The sequence below is a fragment of the Corvus moneduloides genome, chromosome 3 (assembly GCF_009650955.1).
Source record: "Corvus moneduloides isolate bCorMon1 chromosome 3, bCorMon1.pri, whole genome shotgun sequence".
NCBI lineage: Eukaryota > Metazoa > Chordata > Aves > Passeriformes > Corvidae > Corvus > Corvus moneduloides.
Window position 1 is genome coordinate 61,003,137 of NC_045478.1, and position 22,447 is coordinate 61,025,583.

At 41.6% G+C, this 22,447-nt stretch overlaps 2 protein-coding genes across 4 annotated transcripts in view; both read left to right on the forward strand.

The window, feature by feature from the left end:
* Window positions 1-16,361, forward strand: part of PLEKHG1 (pleckstrin homology and RhoGEF domain containing G1) — a 127,548-nt gene extending 111,187 nt beyond the window's left edge. For 2 of the 3 annotated variants that reach the window (XM_032101844.1, XM_032101842.1), the window contains 12 exons: window positions 272-403; window positions 2,774-2,956; window positions 3,045-3,140; window positions 3,254-3,340; window positions 5,113-5,146; window positions 5,618-5,713; window positions 6,940-6,978; window positions 7,421-7,443; window positions 8,299-8,517; window positions 9,643-9,756; window positions 10,551-12,219; window positions 13,166-14,268. In XM_032101844.1, the coding sequence (XP_031957735.1) occupies window positions 272-403; window positions 2,774-2,956; window positions 3,045-3,140; window positions 3,254-3,340; window positions 5,113-5,146; window positions 5,618-5,713; window positions 6,940-6,978; window positions 7,421-7,443; window positions 8,299-8,517; window positions 9,643-9,756; window positions 10,551-12,219; window positions 13,166-14,268 (3,795 nt within the window). Of the gene's footprint in view, window positions 1-271; window positions 404-2,773; window positions 2,957-3,044; window positions 3,141-3,253; window positions 3,341-5,112; window positions 5,147-5,617; window positions 5,714-6,939; window positions 6,979-7,420; window positions 7,444-8,298; window positions 8,518-9,642; window positions 9,757-10,550; window positions 12,220-13,165 lie in introns of all 3 variants that reach the window. The other variant, XM_032101843.1, reaches the window with a different exon arrangement.
* Window positions 16,362-16,574: 213 nt separating this feature from the next.
* Window positions 16,575-22,447, forward strand: part of MTHFD1L (methylenetetrahydrofolate dehydrogenase (NADP+ dependent) 1 like) — a 148,600-nt gene continuing 142,727 nt past the window's right edge. Inside the window, exons 1-4 of the mRNA XM_032101848.1 lie at window positions 16,575-16,719; window positions 17,872-17,956; window positions 20,607-20,657; window positions 20,735-20,788. Of these exons, the coding sequence (XP_031957739.1) occupies window positions 16,604-16,719; window positions 17,872-17,956; window positions 20,607-20,657; window positions 20,735-20,788 (306 nt within the window). The 5' untranslated portion in view covers window positions 16,575-16,603. The remainder of the gene's footprint in view (window positions 16,720-17,871; window positions 17,957-20,606; window positions 20,658-20,734; window positions 20,789-22,447) is intronic.

Here is a 22,447-nt window from a genome sequence, read left to right on the forward strand (position 1 = left end):
TGCTGTGCTCTCTTTATGTGCCTCTCTGCTCACATTGGCTGCTGCAAGTGTACTGCTGCTAAACTGGCCCCAAAGGCTTGACTTTGTTCGTCATCGTGTTACTCAAATTGATAGCAGCAATCATCATTGCATCAGTAACAAAGGCGGGAACGTTGCCTTCAAGTGATTGTGATGCAGAGACAAAACAGTACTGATAAAAACATAGCATTGCGTTTGGCTGGGAAAGTTCACTTAGGAATATGGGGACTTTGGTTTTTTCCCTCTGTTGTAGGAAATAGAAAACCACCTTGACAAGGACACTGAGGGCTATGATGTGGTGCTGGATGCCATAGATACCATGCAGAGAGTGGCATGGCATATAAATGACATGAAGAGGAAACATGAACATGCCATCAGGCTCCAGGTGAGTTCCCAGAGAGATTTTATGGGTGTTTGTGAGCTGGTTTTGTCAATATATATGCAATTAACATTTTTTAGTTTATCTTTTCTTTTAATCTTTGTCAGTCATAATTTAGACTTCTGTTGAGCATGCCTGTGGCTGTTTGATCTTGGAAACCATGGTCATAACTGCTGCAGGAAAATCTCAGACATCTCTAACCTACAAGCAGCATCCTGTAAAGCATTTATTTTGCAGTAATATGGAACTTAAGATAACTCTTCTTTCTTCCTTTCCCTCAATTGTACAGCGCTGCTGTACAACCCTAGGGCATGGCTTTGTTCAGAAATCCTGTGGTTTCCGATTTCTTCCCTTTGTGCTGATTAATTTTGTTTTGAGGCATTTCTTTTGCTGATTCTTGTGTAAGTACTTTCCTCTCGGGTTTTAGAAGACTCATTATCAGTTGCTTTGTGAAAAGCATAAACCTAGAAACATGATACTCAGAAAAACTCTTAACTTTGCTTCAAATGAAGATTTTTTTGAGGAGAAGAAACAAAAGCTACACCCTGAGTAAATATTGGCATCAAGAGCAAGCTCTTTTGTGGAATTTTTGCTCCCATTCTGTTTCCAGGTTCCCAGTGAACCATACTTTTATGTTACATTTTCAATATTTATATTGCTTTAAGAAAATTGGGGGGATTTTTTTAGTTTATAAAAGGGAGTAATAAGCTTATCCCATTTCAGAAATCCATGTCGTGTAATTATTTGCCCTTTTTTTTTTTTATTTAATGTCAATTGAATTCATTCATTCATTCACTCTTTTTGTGGTTTTGTTCTTTTTTCTGTTTCTCGGTTTGTTTGTTTTTGTTTGGGGTTTTTTTATGATTTTTTTTTTTTGTGTTGCTCTTGTTTATCTGTAAGGAAGATTCGACAGTGTCTTCCTTGCAGCAGGGTAATCTTTGCCACATATTGCTGGAAGTGCCTGCTAATGACTTTTAACAACAATCTACTGTAAATCTGAGTAATTATATTTGGCAATAAATAAGGGTTAAATGCTTTTGGGAAAAAAAGCTTTTTTTTAATTTATTGAGCTCAGCTGGCAAATGTGTGGGGTTGTGGAAAGTATTTATGTTCATAGTTGCCCTTTAAAAAAGTAAACCTGTTTCTGCAGCCATAGGGATAGGCCTTCTGCGGGCTCTCACACTGCCGTGGGGTCTGTAATGCTGCAAGTATTGCAACAGCAGTTCCTGCACAAAGTGTCCCTCGACAGTGGTGGACTTGTTCCCTGTGCTGTATCCTGACTTTTTAAGTTCCTGGAGAGATCTGATACAATGCAACTTTTAAATTTTTTTTTCTCCTTTTTTTTTTAAACAGCTGCCTGTATAGTCCAAAGTGGATTGCTTTGGGGTTTTATTCCTGTGAATGCTTTAGCCTGCATTGGTGCTTCAAATGGAATGGGATGTTCTCCAGCTGAAAGCTGTATTAAAGTCTAATGTCCTAGAGGGCTCAACCTAGGATGAGGCAATCTGTCCCTGCTTTGCTAGTGCTGCCAGGTTTAAAGCCTGATGGATGTTTTTAAAAAGTTCCCTAGTTAAAGGTTTAGCCTGCTTTTAGAATTTGGTGTCCCATGCTTAAGTCCTATGTCACTGCCATTGACAGAAAACACAAGCAGTTTAAGGAAACCTAATAGCCATAGCTAAGTGACACAGTCTTGTGAAGATGTTCTTAGATGTTTCTCCAACCTTTTTTTTTCTTAAGTAATAAATAAGGTGAGAAATATCTGTGGTATCTACACAAATCATTAATATACAAGCCAATATTGAGATGTTCAGTTGACCATATCACTTGTCATCCTTTAGTCTTCTGGGAATCATCTCTTCAATCCAAACACCTCACAGAAGTGTCTTCTGTGATGGGCCTATGGGACACGGACATGGCATTATAATTCATTCAGTGGGAGACCACACAACTTCAGGAAGATACCCAGGGTGAGAGGGAAATGTTAAGAGAGATTGGTTGGGGACATAGAGGAGAGCGTGAGAGAGACTGATGACTGAATTACAAAAGGTTTTCCATTGGGAGCAAGGGGAGCAGAGGTTGTGCTCTTACGTTGCAGGCTGCCCAAGGGAGATCAGAGCTCTTTGCTGGATCCATGCAGAGACAGTAACCAGGACTCGGGGCATGTTTTACTCTGGGCTTTGCAATGAGCCTCCAAGCACCTGGCTGCAGTGTTACACATAACCTACCAACCTCAGTACTGGTGTCTGGTGACCATCCGCTGTTTGATGCTAAAGATTATATGGGAGAGTGGGAATGGCATCAGCAGATCGTTTGGGTCTTTTGTTTCAACAAGACCTCTGAAATTAATTTTGGTTGTTGTTCTTTGATCTGTTGCAGGAAATACAGAGTTTGCTCACTAACTGGAAAGGGCCAGACCTCACGAGTTACGGGGAGCTGGTGTTAGAAGGAACGTTCCGCATTCAGCGAGCCAAAAATGAGCGCACGTTGTTCCTCTTTGACAAGATGCTGCTAATTACAAAAAAGAGGGATGAAATGTTTGCATACAAAGCTCACATACTGGTATGTCAGAGAGCAGGTGGTAATGTGCTGTCTACATGTCTCCCCAATACTCCTCTGTGATTCACATTGTTTTCTCTCTTCATTGCAGTGTGGAAACCTGATGCTTGTTGAAGTAATACCAAAGGAACCACTTAGCTTTAGTGTCTTCCACTACAAAAATCCTAAGATGCAACATACTGTCCAGGTATGAAGAGAAACCTCCCTGCCCTGGGTAACCTGGCTCATGTCCATATGCTGTTTATCACCCTGCATAGTGCAGGAATGCATTCTTCTCATGGTGCCCAATTTTTTTATCAGGCAAAGTCACAGCAAGACAAACGCCTTTGGATTCTTCACTTGAAGAGGTTAATTCTAGAAAATCATCCTGCTAAAATTCCTGCCAAGGTAAAAAAACCCAAAAAAACCAACCAACCAACCAAAAAACCCAAACAAAATCACAAGACACTTCCTCGTATGCCTAACTTAAAACAATCTTGTTAGCTGCAAGATGCATGCAATATACAGAGAGTTTAGACTCTCTCCAGGATGTTAATTAACATGTTGTTTCCTTATATCTTTAAAAGTTCCTCCCAATTAATGGGAAAGTTCCACTATAATTATCTGCAGGGCTTGGTATGGGAGTAGAAGAATTTAACTGGGCTAGCAGCATTTGCCTGCCAAGACATAAGTAACAGAGGTGCAATGTCAGGAATCTTGACTCCAGGAGCACATCTTAGCTTGATGCTGCCTGTCTGCAGAGCACTGAGATGCACTAATTGCAGTACTGTAGATGTTTTTAATTTTAATCTGTCTTGGTTAAGTATCATAGCAGTGAAGCCATTGGCAGCACACGCTTCACTGCAAGTACACGTGCCCATCCTGAACCCAGCATCCTTAGCTGGGACATCTGACTCTTTTTGGTGAGATAGCTAGCAAGCTTTATGCCAGAAAAAACGAGGCTCTGATATCATATTCATAGCTATAATATCTCAGAATAAGGAAATTTTCTCCTCTTATTTATGAAATCCAGTCTTAGATCTTCAGGTGATGCCTCCCAGTGTAACATACAGCACCCCTCAAAGGGCGTTAGCCCTGGTCAGCTCTTGCCAAGACAAAGCAGCCATTGACTCGTGTGGAAACAGGATTTTTTTTTCACGCTGAGTTTACTCTTGGTTTTTCAGTTTCTCTGATTGTTTTTTCACTCAGTTTTATGCTATAATAGCTAAAAAATGTTACCTGTGACTGACATGCACCATGCTGTACTAACACGCATTTTCAACGGTGTGACAAAAAGAGACTTATGGGAGAAAAAAGCTATAGCAGGTCCTATTGCTAATTCTCCTCTTATCTTTTGTTGACAAAGTCTATTAAAGGCATAATGTTTATGCTGGTATCCATACTTACACTGTAAATACTCAATGCAGCTTATTAGGTTGTTAAAAGAAAAAGAATTACAGCATGATCCCAGCCTTTGTATCAATTTTTTTTAATTTCTTATTAGATTTTTATTTTATCTGTGCAAAGAATGTGAAACCAAAAATATAGTCTGCTCAGAGAAGCAATTTCACTTGAGAAAGGAAAAGTCTAATGAAATAAATCTCTGAAGTTATCGGCGCATTTTTAATTTTTTTTTTTTCTGTCAAACCAGTAATTGCTTGTTGTGAGGCTTCTGTCTGCCCAGCTTTTGGAGAATTTAATAATAGTCCACGTGTGACGCCTGGTGGAAAATTACCGAACTGCACCTGTAGAAGGGCAAGCACCTTAGATGGGATATTTCAGTTTAGATTATTTTCTTGTTTAGTAGCTGATATGCCTCCTAAAGCTTCCAGATTTTTTTTTCTATTTAAAAAAGGGACAAATTTTAAGCAATCAGGGGATGCTCTCCGTCCTGCATCAATCTTTCTTAAACCAAATTTTGCCCTTTTTTTAATAGCTGTTCCACAAGGAAAATCTTGAAGGAAGAAAGGTTTATAGCATTTTATACACCAACAACTTTAGAGTTAAAAATATAATATGGGAGTTAAACTATTTGGTAATGCTGCTAACCATATTTATTAGTTCCCAAATTAAAGTTGTTGTTATTTGCATATAAGCTCACTACTATCTGTAATATGCAATAAAGCTTGCCCTCCTACTAACAGTTTTAACTTCTTCATTTGTTATTTTTTCTCTTCCAGGCCAAGCAGGCAATTCTCGAAATGGATGCCATACGTAAGTTCACTCTTTTTCACTTCTGTTTTAAAAATTAATAAAAACCATCTTCAAAATTTTGGCTTTAGCTGTTGGTTTCATCTGAGATGGAAGAAGGCCAGGCTTATGTTCCTTGAATTACGACCCTGCTGGAAAAGGCAAAATTCAGTGCAGATCCTTTAGAGTTTGTTGGGAAGGCTCTGACTGAGAAACTGGCAATCAAACGTGATGGTAGTGGATAAATGTTGCTGGGTTAGTCCTCTGGAGCCGGGCACAACTATGTGGGCAAAGAATTTCCATGGCTGCCTGGGTAGCCTGGGTAACAGCTACCCTACAGTGGCATATCTTGCTTGCGTAGCTTCAGGCTCTGATAAGGTGCAACTGTATTAGTCACAAAGGGACCATGGCACTGCCTCCAAAGGGAGCTGCCAAGGTGTGTGAAGTGCCATCCTTATCACTCTCTTATTCTCTGTGCCTCTGCTTGTTCCACAGATCACCCAGGCTTCCACTATAGCCCTGAGGGAGAAATGAAATCGTCTTACCAGCCTAAGGAAGGCACTGCTCCTCACAGAGTGAGAAGGAAATCAGGTGAATAAACTCATTTACCCCCTAGATGACAAGAGGAAAAACAAGCAGGGTTGTTTTGGGGGTGGGTTAGGCTGAGCACATAGAATTGGTTTTTAATCTGCACTCCAGGCAGATTTAGCATGGTATCTCTCAGATGTGGATGAAGTATCTTATTAATCATTTGGGGTTTTTGTGATTTATTTTTTTATCTAGTGTTTGCATTTAATTTAAGGAGTATACATTTGTAATGGTGGATGCATAAAGAACAGTTGGTACTCTAACAGATTAAGGAATGCATATGCAGGAAAGCCAGTCACATTACTTAAATCTGACATCCCCCCACCGCAGTTATTATCGTCTCAGAAGTGGTTCCATCCTGATTATGATAGGCTTATTATTTCAAAACATGATTACTATCTTTACTTAGTGTAATGTTTGCCTGATGGGTAATAGAGAATTTAGAGGTGGTTATGCTGACTTTGGGCTTTTTTTTCCTCTTCCTAGCTCAAAGATACATCCATAATTACTCTCAAAAACACTACCACTGTCTTTGTAGTTGGGTGACTTTGTATTGTAGTCACTGTGGTCCCCTCTTTGTCTCCTTAAAGACCTTTCCAGTTTGAAGTGTGCAACATTGTCTATTGGGAATGACTTAAACAAAGCTCATGAGAATACTGATGTAATGATTTAACATACAGCAGCATTTGTGTCTGAAAAACAGTCAAGTTCTAATAGGTTGAGGTGTGTTCCTTTGTTTCTGAGGTGTTTGCACACCTTTGTTGCATTTGTGCTGCTCTTCCTGTGAAAGGAACAGCACAAAATACTGATCAAAGGACCTCCTGTGTAATTTTCAGCTACTTACACCTTTTAAGCCCTTTTAAGATGTTGGTACCTTATGCGTATTTCTAACAGCAAACCTCTAACACCCTAGAGCAATAACAGAGGTGACCAGGTCTTTTGAAAGCAGGAATCCTAGCATGGGTTAAAAACTTGCGTGCCTTGATGTATGGAGGGCAGCTGCTATTGCATTAAGAAACAAATCTGTTCTTTGGTAACAGCTATAGATTTGACACTTCAACAAAGACTTCTTCTTTGTGAGGAAATTTTGTGATAAAGAAATTAAAATCTGGCTTCACTGCATGGGCTCAGAAGCTTAAATTTTTATATATGTTATAAAAAGTTGTCCAGGATGCCCACAGCTTTCTTTGGAATGTCACAGTGGGTAAATATGTTGTTGTCTTTTTCAGAACCCTCATCTAGAGTCCATAAAGTTTTGAAGTCAAATGGTAAGCTACTTTCTGTACTGTTTACTGACCTGGTGCTTCGGTACTTGTAGAACAAGTAAAGACAGATTCTTTTTTCTTGTAACTGTCCCTAAATGCATTAGGGGGAGGAAGAAGAATTTTGAAAAAAACCAAACCCAAAATGTTTGTGTTTAAATCTAATATCTGCTTTTCCACACTTTGGGTTTGGTCCTAGGAACTGGTCAGACCAAGTCTTGGCCATTGTGAACAGTTCCTCATACCACAGCAGTACTGCAAAATCAGGGCCTCAAGTGGAACTCTGGTAAAGCTCATACTGTCTCTTTTTTATCAGAGATCCTATAGTCTGTTTGCTCAATTGCTGCTGCATTCAATCCCCTTTGGGGAATTCATAATTGGGGTTTTAGTGTAGCATTGAAACGGGCATAGTTTGATTATTCACTGATGTGTGTATTTCTGTTTTCAGATGTAAGTCCAGATATGCAGAAGGTAAGCCATTTCTTATATTTCTTGTTTTAGCACATTCATATGACTTAGAGCACAGTATTTACTGGAGAATTTGCATCTTCTTGGTTATGTTGACCTCAAGAATGAAAACAAACCCATAAATGTTATTTAGCATCTCAAATAAGATTACTGGAATGAAAGCAGTAGGAATACAGCTTACTATTTTGGGAATATTTAATTAAAAAAAATTACTGATCCATATATTGTTGTGGTTTATAATACAGTCCAATCAATTACTAGCTCTATAGGATACTTTAAAATACCACTAGAATCAAGGAGTGCTGTGTATAAAAATAGTGTTTATTCTTTGGGTCATATTATCTTTGCATTTATTAAATAAGACTGGAAAGTTTCAACTTACTCTGAGATATATATAGATATATATAGATATATTACCAAACAGAGCAGCAGAGCAGATGCAGCTTAAGCAGATTGAAATGAGCATTTCTAATTTTTACATTTTCTGTAAGAACATGTATTGAAATTCCCAATGTAGTTTGAAAGTCTCATGTTGAATTTCAGGTCTCAAGGTTTTATTTAGGAGGGAATTTAAAAAGTGTGTGTGTTATAAACAAAGTACTTTGTGTATTCACCGTGATGCCATAACACTGAAACTCAGGATTCGATGGGAGTGGGTTTTTTTTGCATATATTTTTTCAGTTCTAAATATTATGTGGAAAAGTACTGATTGTTGTACTTCTTTATAAATCTCATTTCAGTGCAGCTAACTGACTGTAGGTTAAACATTGCCTGTGAGTCTGATGTAAAACAGGATCTTACTAAAATATAGAATCTCTATAAACTTCTAATCAAAGTTGCACAATTTTCTTTTTTAAGCGGATAGGCATTGAAGGAGCCCTATTATCTCAAGCCACCAAACTAGGATCAAGTGAAGCCTTGATGAATTCTAGGAAAAAGGTTTCACTGGAATCCAGTGGGCTGGAAAGCCAGTTTCAAGAGTCTATTGAACCGGCCTACAGTAGTGATCAGGATGAAAATCTTCAGTCTTCTGCTACAGAACAGATTGATGCTGATGACGAAGAAGAGTCTGAACAGGTAGGAAAAGGAAGGGAAAAAATAAAGTAATTTTTTCCTGGGGAGAATGGAAGAAGGATTAAAATTATACGTAAAATAGCCATTAGGCAGGAATGCGTTGCAAGCATTTACAACTTTCTCTCCTTAGAAACATTTTTATTTAGGCTTCACACAATACTCTCTTGCATTTTAACAGAGAAGATGTAAAAGTAGCCCCTATACAGAGGGAGAAATTCCCACTGCTTGAATGAGATTTTACTTAGTCCTTCACAGACGTCAAACCTAGTTCTGACAGAAAAGTTTTACCTGTTGCACACAACTGGCTTTTCCTTGCTTCTTTAGCTGATGCCATGAAAAAACCTTTTTAGGCCATATGCAGAGACAGTGCCTTCAAAGCAAGGACTTAAATATTAAGTTAAGATTCAGGCACTGCTCTGTGTGATGGGGTGCTTCTTGATCTGCGAGCATCTGGCAGTAGCTATGAACATGTGAACTTGAATATGAGAAGTTTTGAGTAAGATTTCTGAAAATTAGAGTCTTTATCTGTTACTACAGCACAGATGGTAGTTTTTCCCACTCAGTATGATGTTTCCATACATTGTAGTACCTTGGAAAGACTAAAAATCCAACTTCAAAATATGGCTGTATTAAAGAATCTAGATTTTCAGTTTATTTGGTTTAGTTGATACTGAGCTAATATCCTTGTGTGGTTCATTTATTTTGTGAATGATCTAAAACCAGTTATTGAAATTCTTTTTGAACCTGACTGTGCATTTCCTCTTTGAAATCACACTATTTGCATTATAAATATTTGACAAAATAGTGTCTTGTACCAGTTTAGTGCAGTGTCTTGTAATTCTCCCTCTTGCCGACATAAGTAAGAATGAAAGAATGAGTAAGCATAAAAGAATACCACCACAAAATGTATACTGTTAGCTTAGTGGTTACTACTAGATGTGGCAAGGACACTTCTACAGGTTTTCTAAGCTCTCAATAATTCTTGTGGCAGTGCTCTGACAACTCATAAGCTGTTTCATCTCCCAGTGTAGATCTCTGACCTATTCTAGCTTGTAATAATTCCTCTGAACTAGACTATACAAAGAGCTGTAGATTTTATTGCCCTTCCCCTGTTTTTTTTCTTTAAAGTCACAGCAAAACTCACTGCAGAAATCAAAAGGGGGAAGAAAAAGACTTAATAGTCAAGCTGCTGAAAATGTTGAAAAACGGAGAAGTCTCAATCTCAATAAATGTGAAATTCAGGTATATAATTATTATTTTTTACTTCTATTTTGCTATGCATCGAAGATATGTCAAAGAAATCTGTTTTCCCGAGGTTGGCAGATACATCCTCTTCTGTTTATGTCATGTATTTATATTCATATCTATGATGAAAGACTCTTCTAACAAGTAACTAACCAAACCAACCAGCATTAACTTAAGACAAAAAAAATTATCTTTCCCTCTCTCTCCCAAACTCTGGCCAGCAATCTCTAAAGCATCCTTTATGCCAGCATTAGTGAGCACGTGGCCTTAGCTGTAAATTAGATCTGGATGAAAACTTACACTAAAAAGAAAAAAAAATTTTCAGTGGCATGTGCTATAGAGCATAAGATTCCTTTCTGCTAGGGTTATAGGCAAGGAAAGGGAGGAGAACAAAACTTTTGGCACAAGCTCAGAGTCAGATTAGCTTAATCCAACTGTGAAACTGCAGAGTTAGCATAAAAGGTTTAATCTAACTTCTGCCAAACAAATTTGCCTTTAATTATTCATGCATTAACATAAGCTACTGTCTTGTATTTGAAGTAAGATGTTTTAAACACCAAGAGTGAACTCTGAGCCATGGTAAGGATTAGGAAGCAAAGTAGTCTGGCACTGCCACCTTGGCTCCCTCGCTCTCTGTTGAGAGAGAGCGCTTGCTCTGCCCATCTCTACATAATTCCATGCTGCAGGAAACACTGGTGCTATGGCAGTCCTGTAAAAAGAGGGAATTGCTGTATTGTTACAGGGATTACAGGGGTATGCTAATGTTACCTGCAAATTTCAAATCTCCACAGAACTCCAAGGACCCTTCAGATGAAGAGTCCACCCAGCTGAATACTGATCTTCCATTTTCCTGCACGGCTAGACAGCCGCCGTCTCCTAGACAATTCAGCACACCCCAGAGCAACTCTCTGATCATGAATATCCTGGGGGGAAGTACCTCTGTCAGAAACATTTGGACAGACCACCAGATCAGGCAGGCATTGTTTCCCAGCCGGCGCCCACCTTATGAGAACGAAGATGATGAAGACGATTATCAGATGTTTGTACCATCAGCATCTACATCCAACACGAGTTCAGCTCCTGGTGGCGAAAGGAGGGGTTCTTCTGGGCGTCCATGCAGCTGGCACTTGGGACAAGTGCATCAAAACGAGACTCCCAGCCCCACTCGCCACAAAATTGTTAGACGGGCCAGTAGTGCTGGTGAAGGCAACACACGTCCAGCCAGCACCAGATATAAAACAGGGGAGCATGGTTCTCGAAGGGAAGTGAAGATAGCAGAGGGGAGCAGTAGGAATGCATATCCCGAATCTTCAGAGGAGCTGACCATCGATGATATTGAACATGTTTATGATAATATCAGCTATGAAGACTTAAAGCTGATGGGTCTGACAAGAAGGGAGGAGACACCCCATGGTCCCCAGAGATCTGCTAGAGACTCCCTGTATGAGGCTGAAAGCAAAAGCAGATCAGATTCACCTTCCAAAAAGAGAACAGCAAATCAAAAGAGGACCTCCATTCATGCTAGTCAGGAGGAGATACTACTCAGTAAAGAAGCACCAACTTCAAGTTTGGATGAGCTCAGGATTGTTGAAGACAACATCTATGACACCATACTGCTTCCAGAAACATCACTATTGAATTTTAAATGTGACTCCTTAAAATCCTCTAAAAGGAGGAGTTTTTTGGAAAAAGACTTTGCATATTGTGACAATCTACAACATTTTGTTTCTGAGGAGAGCCTCCAGTTCAGTGAAGATGAAAGTCCTTACCGTCGTGTTCCCATTGACAATGACTATTTGAGTTTAGTAGATAGCTCCTCCAACTCTGACTCGCTGTCGCATAAGTCTGCCGCAGATAAACTCTCAGAAGAAGTAGATGAGATTTGGAATGACCTGGAGAACTACATCAAGAAAAATGAGGAAAAGACAAGAGACCGTGTCCTTGCAGCCTTTCCTGTTTGTAAAGATGACATGCAGGAAAGGCTGCATGCTGGTAGCACACCTGAACTGAGTAAAGATGTAGAGTACTCGCTGTCTACTCTCTCTCTGCCAGAAACTCCTATTTTCCCTAAAACTGTGAAGCCCAGGGCTGCCACCATAAGTGAGGCTAATCTCAGGCTTGAAGACACTACACCATGCAAGGAGAACTCTTTCATGAGTTTGAACAGATCTTCCTTCTCCAGTGAGATGCCTTTTGTAGATAGCCCATATGAACCTGCCAGTAGTGTTCTGTCCAGCGCACCTGCAGAGGGTGTGGAAAATGACTTGGCTGTTATGGATAAAACAAAGAATAGAGTTTTTATGATGGCAAGGCAGTACAGTCAAAAAATTAAGAAGGCTAACCAGCTTTTGAAAGTTAAAAGTCCAGAGCAGGAACAGCCAGCTAACAGACAACAGAAACTGAAACACAAAGATCTTGCTGCTATTCTGGAGGAGAAGAAACAAGGAGGTCCTGCTATTGGTATGTTAAAAACCTTTCTGTACAGATACATTTCTTTAGTAGCTTTCAGTGAACTTTGTGTTCTGAACTGGAAGATTATGAATTTTCCTCATCTCAGTCATTGAGTATCAGGATTGTATTTTCTGTGTTACGACTGAAATGAATTTTCTCAGACAGCTTTAACATGAACAGTCCTTTATATCTCATTTCTTGTTGTGACTTGGTAACTTTGGGAGGAGTGGGGCAGTCTCAGGAAAGAGCAATTCAGCTGAGGCTGGAAGTAGAAATCATGCCTGAAGCACTATTGGACTCTCTACAGAAAAGCAGTTATTTCCTTTAGTAGTGTGATCTTCAGAGTTTGACTAAAGTGTTTTTTCAAGTTGGTTTGCCTTCTCACAAGTCACGTACATCTGCTCAGGTGCCATTCAGAATCATACCCATGAGCATAAGGAATGTGGTCAGATAAGAAAGAGCTCATAGTGTTGAATGGCAAAGTCATGGCTATGCAACAACTCTGGGACTATTTTTGTCCATGATCAATTGAAACAAATTGAAGTCGAGGCAGCAGACTCCATGCACTAGGGTGTCATTCTTGCCTTCTTGTGATATTTTTAAAAGTCTCTTATTTAATATCTTATTTACCAGGCCATTTTTAGAATGTTCTTTTCTATTTTAACATTGAAACAAGCAGCGTATTATTGGAACCATGTGCTGCATTGTGTCCTGCATGACTGCTCACTGTAGCAAGATATTTTATGCTTCTTTTCCTCAACAAAGTGTACTGAAATGTGACACAAAGGCCTTTCCAGCCTCCATTGTTTCATGTTACTTTGCAGAGGCCAAATTTATTGACACAACTGAAAGCTCTTCTCTACCAATACTAAGTGTTTTGAGGTTTTAAAATTTTAACATGATTAATTGAAATTGATTCCTTCTCTCTGCTAAGTTAATTCTCTCTTCTTTCTAGGTGCCAGAATAGCTGAATATTCCCAGCTTTATGACCAAATTGTCTTCAGAGAGAGTACTCCTAAGGTCCAAAAGGAAGCTGGGGCCACTCCTCAGGAGCCATCAGCTGGGAGGTTTTCCACACCCATGGCCACATCTCCTCCCCATTCCCAGCCTGCCAGTGAGTGCTCAAGAGCAGAAGATTGGCTTTTGCATTCTACGTACAGTAATGGCAAGCTGGCTGACTTCTCTCCATGGCCTGAATCCCAGGACCCAAAGTCCAAGAACTCATACACAGAGGCTGGTACAAAAAGCAATTCGAAGCAGTTGCCATCAGCTGGCTCAGTGCCTTCCCTTCAGATTTCCAACCGTTTGCATGTCCCAGCGCAGAGGTGGAGCGCCATTATAAGCCAACCAAACAAAGAGAACTTGCATCAAGATCATGTCTATAACTCACTGGGGAGGAGAGTAAGCAATGTAAAACCGCAGGCATACGGCAGGTCACAGTCCTCGTCCTCAATTGTGGTCAACCGGTCTGGAGAATCAATTGTATATAATAATGAAATTGATAAGAAAAGGCTCCATTTGAATAGGAACTTTAGATTCAACAGCCATCAAACTCCAGGAATTGCTTCAGGATGTACAGGGCCGGAGATGAGAAAGCAGATCTCTGAAAACTGTTCAGATATGATTCTGCAGGATTCTCAAAAGGTGCTGAGAGTGAACAGAGCCTCCCCTCTGACAGCACAGATGGCCACTCAGAACTATTTTTTGAATTTCAAAGATTCTGAAGAAGGAGAAGGGGATGATGACGACTACGTTGAAATAAAGTCTGAAGATGAGGGATCTGACTTGGAGACTTCTCAGAACCAAACAAGGAGATCAGATCCTAAACTGCGTAACACAGATGCTGTTCCTTCTGAAACATTCTGTGGCAAAACTGTCTCCTGTACTCCTGCAAAGTCTGCCAGCAGCAAACATGCACTTACCCCATATCTGACTGCATACAGTGATTCGGATAAACTGAATGATTACCTGTGGAGAGTACCATCTCCTAATCAGCAGAATATTGTCCAGTCTTTAAGGGAAAAGTTTCAGTGTCTCAGTTCAAGTAGCTTTGCTTGATGCTTTCAGTAATTTCTAGCTGTACTGCCTTATCATGACAGAGTATATACTGGGACAATCAGTACTGGCATCATGTATTTCCGTAATATTACAGTATCAGGCATTGTATCACAATAATATTGTAAATAGATGTGAAATGTATCATTTAAAAAATGGTTTAGAATCCTGGATGTGAAAAAGGCCAAATGCGCACTGTCTGGGGTCTCTATGTAGCACATGTGAACTTCTCATCTCCTACTGAACCTTCACATCTCTTCTTTGTTAGGTGTGATACCCCCTGATTCTTACCATCGAACCAGGTGTGATGCCATTTGATTCTTAAACCATTTTATCACATGGAAACCTTGGTATTTAGACTTTCCAGTTGGTGTCCAGTGTTCTGCATCCAAAATACCTGCGTGATATTACTCTGCTTACATACAGGAGCATTTAGCTGGGCAGCTGCTCCTGTGACTGTCCAGATTTCTGAGCAGGGTTCTGGTTATTACCCCAACAGGCTACATGTGCAATTGCACATACTTTTTGCACGTTACTTTTGCGTCAGACAGATTCCAAGTGTGTGGGACCAATGCATACGCTACATTATTTTAGAGCAAGCTTCTTACATTTTAAAGAAAACCTAGTCCTAGTACTTGTGCCAGGCTGATAGCTCTGTGTCTGTAGCCGCTTCTACTTTCTGGAACTGCATAGGAGGCAGAAGATGGGCAGTGGTGTCTTTTGTGTGACACAGTCCTTGCCTGGGGAGTGGTTTTGGCATTAGAAGGGGAGCTGCACTGCTTGTGAAGAGGGCTAGACCAGTTTTGGTACCTCCAGTGATGGTGGCGTTTGTGACATGCAAGCAAAATCTGAGTATCTTGTAGATCAGCATCCAGCGGTCAAAAGCTGCTGTGCAGAGTTGAAGAAGCTGTGTGTTGTATGCAGTGACCTGCTGGGCATTTATTCAAGTCCCAGTGTCAGTAACCCTGCGAGAGAATGAGGCTTGGCCAGATTCTTGGGTGAAATACTAATTGTGGGGCATGTTTGGCCCATAGAGTGGTTTGGTGATAGTGCTGTTTGAGTGACAAGCTGCAGTCCCCAGGGCATGCATCTCCTGTAGCAGGAAGTGACCCTTCCTGACAGAGAGCAGTAAAAGATACATTTTGTAAATCAGTCAGGGCTGACTCTAATCCAATTTATGTACAATAAAAAGTAGCTTAAAAATGAGAACACATTCCATTCTTTTGCAAATAATGTATAGAATAAATGCTGCCATTTAGAGCAAGGACAGGCTTTCCAATACTATGTACTCCCCTTCATCGTCATTGTTGCACAGCTTTGGATTCTGTTACTTGAAAACATTGTACCGAAAGGAAAGCCTAGATACATCTACACTGATCATCTTGTGTCACTGTTGTTCTTTTTTGGTGCTTACATTCTTCAGATTACATGGATAAAGCCAGTACCGAGTTAAACATATCAATAAACAAAGGAATTTCATTGAAATACTATTTTTACTAACCACTTATCACTCCCCTCAGTTACAGAGCACTGTACTTCCAGAACAGCTGATTATTTACAACACTGATTACCATGAGGAAAACCTGAAGTCATCAGTGTACAGCTAATTACTTGTAGACTAAGATTTGAGGACTTGAATTTATTAGAACCGACTAAATTATTTACCACACCTGTCTTGCATTGGCTAGGAGTTGTTATTTTGAGGGCTGGTTGGTCACGGTACTTACTAGCTCATACCACAGGGATACTTGTTACAGTCAGCACACCCCCTGTGATAGGACCCCTATCTATCTAGTAAAATCCGACTGAGAAATAATGTTGTACATATTTAAGACGCCGAGGTGTAGCAGAGCCCATATTTATTTAATATAGCTTGTAAAGTATTGTAAATATGGATAGAAGGTGAATCTGTGGGCGCACATCTAGATTTGTTTAAACGGCTTTAGGAGAATGTTTAACTCGCATCTCATGCAATCAATGGAGTTGGGAGGGAGGGGAAAACAACCAACCAATCAGAAAAAGGGACTTCTACTAGTATTGTAACTTCTCCCAGGGACCATTTCATACTATTTTTAATAAACGTTGAGTATGCAAAAGCTTTGGGTGCTTTTCATTGCGGGGGGCGGCGGAAGGAAGTTATTGGCTTCTACCTGTCGGAGCTGATGTTTGGGGGTGATTTGGACGGGGTTAGTTTCTTGCAAATAAAGCGGAAGCGAAAGCAGGGGAGCGCCGGGGCGGGGAGCGGGGGCGGGCGGCGCTCCATCCCCGCCCGCCCCCTGGCCCCGCTCCCGCCCCTGCCCCGTGCCCGCCGCCGCGGCTGCCGGAGCGCACCGGAGGGATGAGGAGCGCGGCGCTGCGGCGCTGCCTGGCCCCGGCGCTCCCCGCCGTGCCGCCGCCGAGCCGCGGGCTGAGCGGGCCGCACCCCCGGGGCGGCGGCGCGGCGGCGGCCGCCCGGTAAGAGGCGCACGTGGGGAGGCAGCGCCGGCTGATGCAACCGGGGGGTGCGATGGTGTGGGCATGGAGGGAGGAGGGGTGAGGGGGATTTGGGCGATACGCCCTCATTAGGGGCGTCGGGTTGGTTTTTTGAGGTGGGCTTTTTGGGGGACCTCGTAGTAAAATGCCCCTCTTCTCCCAGAACCACTGGCGGGATTTGCTCTGGGTTTTGGTGGTGGCATTTTGAGAGCGAGCAGAGCAGCCGTCATGTGGCGGTGGCTCAGGTGAGGAGGTGCGCAGATGTGTGCCTGGAAAAATGTGTCCCTGGTCGCCCCCTGCCCCTCCCCGTCCCGATTCAGCCTTGGACGGGGTAGTCTGCAACGGCATTAAATTGAACTGGTTATTGGCTTCTCCAAGGGTACGAGCTACCAAAAATCCACTCCAGGCTGTTTTCTTCCGTTTGACTTCCTTGCTGTGGGGGGCAGACAGATGTATTTCAGGGGGTCTCCTCTTTGCCCAGCTGGGTAAGTATCATCTGCACACGCCAAAGATAACAGGGGAGAGCTGGCCACCACTTACCCAGAAATTTTTTCCAGAAAGCATTCCCAGTGCCTGGCTGTCACTGGTTTTTCCAAGAAGCAGTGTGGCAGACAGAGGTGCCTTGTCTCCCTTCTGCCAGTGGTTTTGAAAGGCATCCATGAGACTGGCTGGCCTGCTGCTCTTGGGGCTGCTCTAGCCCATGTTAAGCCATGGCAGCTGCAGCTGCAAAGGCTTCTGCATCTGTCACAGCCCTGGCCGAGGGTATGGAAACGAAGAACCCACCTGACCCAAGAACTGATCTAAGAGCACAAGGTGGTGGTTCTCTGCTGCGCTTCCCATGGTGGGGCTGGACAAGCCTTCTCATGAATTAGCACAGCCTAGCTATAAAGCTTTGGGCATGTCAGAGCAATGCCCCACGTAGCTATAAAAAAACCCCCAAACCTTTGGCCTGTTAAGGTTTTCTGTAGCTGCCTGCTGAACACCAGCCCTCACAGTTCACATCCAACCATAATTTTGGAGATTAAAAATGTATGTGCCTAAGCATTTCTGTTACGTTGTTGGCTAACATTGGTTTCTGCCGACTAATGTTGGGAGGGTTTATTTTGTTAAAGAATTTGCTTGTTACTGTTGCAGCAGAGTCACCGAGAACGCAAAGAATTCCTTGGCCTCTCTTAAGAGAGAAAACCCTCGACTTAAGCCAACGCTTGCCATTATTCAGGTAAAGCATGTCTGTGCTCACTGACTGTGAGAGATCTCCTTTGGTACCATTACTTGTCTGAAACTTCAGAAGCACACGATGCAGAAAGTAATTTTAATCCTTTTTTTATAAAGAATATTATCTGCTTTATTATAAAACAAAGCAATGGGAGGAGGTAGTTCCACCAGATGGTAGATTGCCCTTCTTCAGGCCTGAAACAGTCACAGCAAAATTCACTGTGGGAGAGCTTTGCAAAGGAAGGGAACAGTTTTATCCCTTCTTCCTTTTGCTAACGTAGTCTTCCCCACTGTAAGTATGGATCACTTTTTCTCACAGCTTGTCTAAGTTGATTAACTTAAGAATTGAATTAAAGTAGTGTTCTCAAACCTTTATTTAGCTTGAAGCTTTTTTTGCAATCCTGAACAAAGTGCTTACGTGCCTGAAAACGTGGGCCTCCCTTCACCTCCCACCCCTGAAATAACAATGCCAGGATTAATGAAAGACCCTGTTGCTTCCTGTCAGCCATGTTACCTTTGGGTAGCTGTGGCTTATCACTGTCTTACTGCTCTTATAAGAAGAGGAAAACCACACTGAAAAGTCCCAGTCAGCTTAGAAGAGTCAGTGTGAAATAAGTGCCCTGTGTAAAGTGTCAGCATCCTGTAGAAGTAGCAGCACTTTCTGATGTGAAGGAATCTTGTAGTAATTGAGAACCATTGTTTTACTAATGCTGTGAAGAGCTTTCCATCCCACTGATGGTGCCATTTTTGATAGGCAATCAAAATCAGAGATGAGGATTGCTATCCCTGCAAAGCTGAAAGATGTTTGTCCTTAGATTTCTTAAGGTTTCAAAGCCACAAAGCTAGGGATGCTTGTCATTCAGAGTAGACCCAGAGCCATGCAGGCAAAAATGTTATTGTTGTGTTCCTTCAGATGGTGGTATTGGTTTTGAGTGGGCACACATTGAAACTGATTCAGTAGGTTTTAAGTTTAAAACCCAGCTGTAAATATGTTTGAAGTACCGATAGTGAATCTAAGTAATGCAGCAACAGCTTTATTTCAGTAGGTCTTCTAGTCAGTCTGTCTGAACAGACTCTCCCATCTCTTACCCTCCCTAGTAATTGCATTTAATGTTTTCACAAAGCCCTCTAAGGCTAAAGCTTAAGGACTGCTAGAAAAGCAGTGACCTGTCTCCATCCAGTTGCACCATGAGCTGGACTAGGACTGTGATCTACCCCAGCCCAAGGGGTCTAAAGAGGCTTTCTTTCAACCATATTTGTCTGCTGGGTCTGGTTTTCTGCATGACCAAATGCGTGTTTTATGCTGGCACGATGGAAGAGATGTCCCTGTTTACCCCACTTGGTTTGTTTTGCATCAGGAGGTGGCTGTAGGAACATGTGGCCTAGATCCTTCTGGGTGAAATTCACCCAAGCTGTGTTCTCCAGCTGTCAGTCACTCTAGCTCTGGTCTAGTTGTGAGGAGTGAAGCAGAGCCCACTTTAAATGTTTATCTTTTGGTACAAAGAAAACTTGCTTTGGTCTACAAATGTTCATGTGATGCACTGCTCTACCAGTAGTGTGGGCAGAGCCTTAAGATTTGTGCTGCTCGCCATGTGCCACATCTGCCCAGAGGAGCAGAGGGAGGGCAGTGAAATTATCTCCTTTGCCAGCCACTCTTGAGTAACAGCGGGCAGCATGACAGGGCAGCTGTGGGAATGAGGAGTTGCAGACTGAACCTGCAGTGGAATGATTTTAGGACTGTCCTTTTCCTCTTGAGACAACTGAACCTGAAATGATGCTGAAATTGATACCTGTGTTGCTTATTATCTGTGTTGAGCCTTGGTTAGAACTTTGCAACAGCAAAAAATGAGTGGTGGATGCTTCTTAATTTTTTTGAAGCTGAAAACTAAAGTAAGGCATCAGGATTGTGCCTAGCAGTGGAGCTGTTGCCCTGCAAAGCTCAGCAAAGCACCACTGGCTCCCCTGCACCTCCTGTCCTGCCCTTGCACCCTGCCAGCTCATGTACTGAGCTCTGGCCTCACCTGTGCTGCTTGGTGGGTTTTGATAGGAACCGGTTCAGGGCAGGGACTTTCTGCACTCATACAAGGTAAGTGTTCACCTGCCAGTGCTGCAGCAGCAGGGACACTACAGGGGACAGTGTGGTACCACCAGTTGCTCCATCCCAGTTAAACCTCTCAAGCAGTTGGTGTGGGGGTACAGTCCCACATTTACTGGCATAGGGGAGCAGCTGCTGAGCTGTCTTTAGACCTGTCTCTTCTTCCCTCAGCACAGTGTGAGCTCTGCACGGTGTCCTCGGTGCAGCAGCCTCTGTGCTGCCACTCACCACCAGCTGCCAGATTTGGGGAGTGGGATGCCCGAATGCTGGCAATGCAGGGAGGGAGGTGGAGGATAGAGGGCAAGCCCTCCTTCCCTAACAGATGTTGCCCCTCTCCATGAAGCCTGTCCTTTTAAATGCTCTTTTTATCACTGTTAGCCATCTTGAACTATCTGGGATTAACAGGGATGGCCTGTTTCTTTCTTAGAATTGCTTTTTATTAGTTTGAATACCTTTAGACGCAGACATTGTCACTATGTTTCTTGCATAGACGTGCATTAGTGTACTCACATTTTTAAATGTATTATTTTAAAACTCAGTTTCTGTTTTGTTCCCCAAGGCACATAATGACCATTTGATTCAAGAAGCAAACAAGAACTTTGCCAAAGAGGTAAGCTTTAGCTGATGCATGTGTTAATAATCATGAGCTACTTGCCTTTGATAATTTTAAGTCTTTTCTTTGAACAGGTTGGTCTGCGTGTTATTCACATCTGTCTTCCTGAAGGCAGCACCAAGGATGAGGTAACTGAAGTACCTGAAGGAGTCTTCCTTTTTAGCTTTTGTCAAAAACTTGTATTTATTGCTGACATTCATTATATTTTGACTGACCACGTAACTCAAATTAGGGTTAGGATCGCCTTGGTTTAAATAGCAAATACTATCCCATTACTGGCAAGAATGAGAAAAAAGAGAATTAATGGGCATGTCTGCTGTTCCCTGGCAAGCTGGGGCAGAATCAATAGAGTAATGTTTTGGTTTTGTGCTTGGTGTTTAACCTCATACCAGCTCAGGTATCCTGTTTCCCACAGTTGCTCTTGTGACTGTACCTGATTCTTGCCCAAGTTATTCAGCAAAATTAAAGATTATATGATTATATGGGGAAGGGAGGAGGGAAGGAGAGGGGGATGTTGAATTTGTCTATTGATCTTTTAATGTTTAAATTATGTATTAAAAAACAAATATCCACCCCCAAATCACTAGAGGCCTGAATTCTTTACCTTGTTGAAGCCACAGCACTTAATATCAATTGTGTTTTAAATATAGAAAACCATGTGAAAGTTGAACCAGTGAAGGAATGTATAGTAAAAGATGACACTGTTCCCAGCTGGCCTCCTTGTGCTTGGCAAGTTTGATAATCCTTCAGGCTTGCGAGTTCTGTGTACTGCTTTGTTTTCCAGTACACTTTGTTCTTAAAATGTTACTGCCTTGCAGTGTAATCTCAAGAACTGCTTCCAGATACATTGAAAGGAACTTACTGTGAAGTTTTGTAGATTATGGATAGTCAGCTACCCATTGAAGAAGAGTGGGCTTTTGAAATGAAAAACAAATACACTTTCTTGTTGGTAAATGCGTTTTATCTGTTGAGTAACACAGCAGAAAATAGGTAAAATACAGTGACTATGCAGCAGTAGTTGCTGTTACTTTTAAGTAGTATCTTAGAAAGTGGTTGAGCTGTGTATTTAAAGAGAAAATTGGGGTATTTCTGTTATTTGAAGGAAATTACTTCCAATAAAATTCATCATGGTTTGCTTACTCTCTTGCTTACTATGACAAAGTTTTTTACAGCTGCTAAAATCCACATCTCAGTTGTGTTCCCTGGTGTGGGAAGGTGGGAGGGATTTCAGTACCATGTACATTTGGGTTTTGCCATAACTTCCTCTGTACAATAAAGGCAAGTTAATACTATACTGCCTTACCCTGCATGAGTTATAAGTATTTTAAATGCCGTGATGATGGAAAGCTGAATTTAAGTCAGATGCAATTAAAATGGAAAACTGAACTATTTTCCCAGGAGGCAGAAATACAGCTTTGAGTTTTAATTGCTCTGTAGGCCCCCAGCATTTTGTAGCATATCAAGATTTTTTTAAGAAAAATGTGCATGTTTTCATGTCCATATTGTGGTATGTACAGTTATCCTTTCTATTGCAATGTGTACCAGTCCTGTTGCTGTCAAATGCCACAGGACCTTAGTAGATATGCTTGTTTTTGCCTCAGGAGTCAGGAAACTAAAGAGGCATTTCTGTACCAGTGACATGCTTGTATAATCTGTGTTTAGCATGAAAGTAGTACGTTCTCTTGGCTCAGAGTTGCAGCTAATCTAACTCCTGCCTAATTCCCCTAGCTTAATGTTGATTGGATATCAAATATGTGGGTAATAGAGTTCACAATTATACTGAATAG